This window comes from Babylonia areolata, chromosome 4 (genome assembly GCF_041734735.1).
Source record: "Babylonia areolata isolate BAREFJ2019XMU chromosome 4, ASM4173473v1, whole genome shotgun sequence".
NCBI classification, from domain to species: domain Eukaryota; kingdom Metazoa; phylum Mollusca; class Gastropoda; order Neogastropoda; family Buccinidae; genus Babylonia; species Babylonia areolata.
In genome coordinates, this window is record NC_134879.1 from 48,086,158 (window position 1) to 48,088,657 (window position 2,500).

At 44.6% G+C, this 2,500-nt stretch overlaps 1 protein-coding gene across 1 annotated transcript in view; it reads right to left on the bottom strand.

Annotated features, from left to right (window-relative positions):
- LOC143281251 (adipocyte plasma membrane-associated protein-like) overlaps window positions 1-2,500 on the bottom strand; it is a 26,037-nt gene that overhangs the window by 5,564 nt on the left and 17,973 nt on the right. The window contains exon 7 of the mRNA XM_076586361.1: window positions 1,468-1,666. Coding sequence (XP_076442476.1) covers window positions 1,468-1,666 — 199 coding nt within the window. The remainder of the gene's footprint in view (window positions 1-1,467; window positions 1,667-2,500) is intronic.

The following is a 2,500-nucleotide window of genomic DNA, read 5'->3' on the forward strand; positions in this document are numbered from 1 at the left end:
CAAACAAACATTAGCGCGTTTTAACTCTTTCCATACGGACGGCGAAAGAGACGACGTTAACAGCGTTTCACCCCAATTACCGCCATCAAAATATTGCAAGCGGAAGGCTCTTATACTGAAGAGGTAAATATTGACAAAGAATACCACAATTCTGACGACGGAAGCTAAAGGTTGGGTCATTCAGACACCCACTGGACATCCGAGGGGTCTGTGTAGAGGAGAAGAGAGGACTGGTCGTACTGAGTGAGTTAAACTAGTCGTTTCTTTGACCGAAAAAAAACAACAACCAAACAACAACTTTTTTTTAACGCTAACAGCAACAAAGTTCACTTGACTCAAACCCAACATCTCCCCGCCTCTTCTCCCATCGTTACCCGCTAACCCCCCCCCCCCCCCAACCCCACCCCGCCCCTACACATAGAAACACGCACAAGATTCAGGATTTGATTCACCTTTGACTCTTCTCTGGGGATCGTGGGGGCTTTCATGAAGGACACTTCATGGTTCAAGAACACAATGCATTGTTTTATTATGATCTTTGCATCAATTACGATAAAATTCGGTTTAATATTTCTTCATGTATATCAATGTAGCATGCTTTTAAGAATGTTTTAACGAATTTACACAGTCTTAACAGAACCCGTTTGTTTGTAGAAAGTGATTCACAAAATGAAAACAGACACACATACATAATAAACGCACGCGCCCGCGCGCGCGCGCACACACACACACACAAACACCCACTCCCCCCTTCCATCCATATTTTGCCATAATTGATGCAAAGGTCATAATAAAACAATTTCATGAACCGTATAATACAAAATATGAAACACATTAATACTTTGCTCACAATCATTTACAATGATCATAGCAACTAGGATCAACGCCACAAACAGAAATACCCCACCTTCTTCTTCTTCTTCTGCGTTCACTCGTATGCACACGAGTGGGCTTTTACGTGTATGACCGTTTTTACCCCGCCATGTAGGCAGCCATACTCCGTTTTCGGGGGTGTGCATGCTGGGTATGTTCTTGCTTCCATAACCCACCGAACGCTGACATGGATTACAGGATCTTTAACGTGCGTATTCGATCTTCTGCTTGCATATACACACGAAGGGGGTTCTGGCACTAGCAGGTCTGCATATATGTTGACCTGGGAGATCGTAAAAATCTCCACCCATTACCCACCAGGCGCCGTCACCGTGATTCGAACCCGGGACCCTCAGATTGACAGTCCAACGCTTTAACCACTCGGCTATTGCGCCCGTCTGAAATACCCCACCAATACAAAAAATAAGAGACGCATTAGTATTGTGCTCACAATCATTTACAATGGTCTTAGCAACTAGGATCGACGCCACAAACAGAAATACTCCACACCCCCCTCACCTCCCCCACTCACGTCACCGCCGCCACTGTCACTAACAACAACTAACCTCCTTTCCCAAGAAAAAGAAAACTCACGGAGATCAGTTTCCGGCGGATTTCAGGCCGCTCCCCATAAGTGTCCATGACGGACGGGAGGCGGGCATGTCGGGCACGGGACAGCCCCACCCAGTACGTGCCCCGGGGCGACAGTCGCACGTTATCCACGTTCCCGGGAAGGTTGTCGGCGAAGGTGTCGATGGTGCCGAACTTTCGGGAGCCGCGCCCGATCCAGGCTCTAGGCATGGGGAATAGAGGAGGAGGAGGAGGAGGAGGAGGAGGAGGAAAAGGAGGAAGAGAAGGAGGAGGAATTTTGTTTTGTGCAAAGGAACATTACAATTCGATAACATTTACAACGAGCATTAATTGTCAAAATGATCAATTACGCTTTGGAGAGAAGCAATATTATACAAGGCAACGAAGAAGAAGAAGAAGAAGAAGAAGAAGAAGAAGAAGAAGAAGACGGAGGAGGAGGAGGAGGAGGAGGAGGAGGAGGAGGAATTTTCTTTAATGTCTCGTCACGCATACTGCTGATTGTAGACATTTTTATTAGAGAAATTTTTGGCTTTTTTTACATTTGAGTATCATCGTTCAGAAGAGGAGGGGAAGGGGGATGATTAGTGAGTTGGGGGGACCGGGTTAATGGGGGTTGGAATTTGATATAAATTTGAAATAAATACCTAAATACAATTACAGAAAAAAACAACAAGAAAAACAACAATAAAACAAACAAAACAACATCAACAACACCCCGCGCCCCCTCCCCACCCCACACAAAACAAATAAACTTAATGGACTCAGTAAAAGAGAAGTCGTTAATCTAACAAGCGAAACAACTGATAATGAATGCAAAAAGTCAAAAACATCAACGTGTTCAGTCACTTGTGATGACACACTTTCGTGCAGGTAAGGCTTCATCAAACCACAGTCAAAACTTACAAGTTTCACTGTCATATTTCTGAAGCATATACACTTGACTTTAGAGCAATATAGTAGTCCGTAATGAATTAGATAATAGAAAAATCAACAGAGAATTGGTCTGCGAGTCGGACCAAAAGTCCTAGAGAGTCCA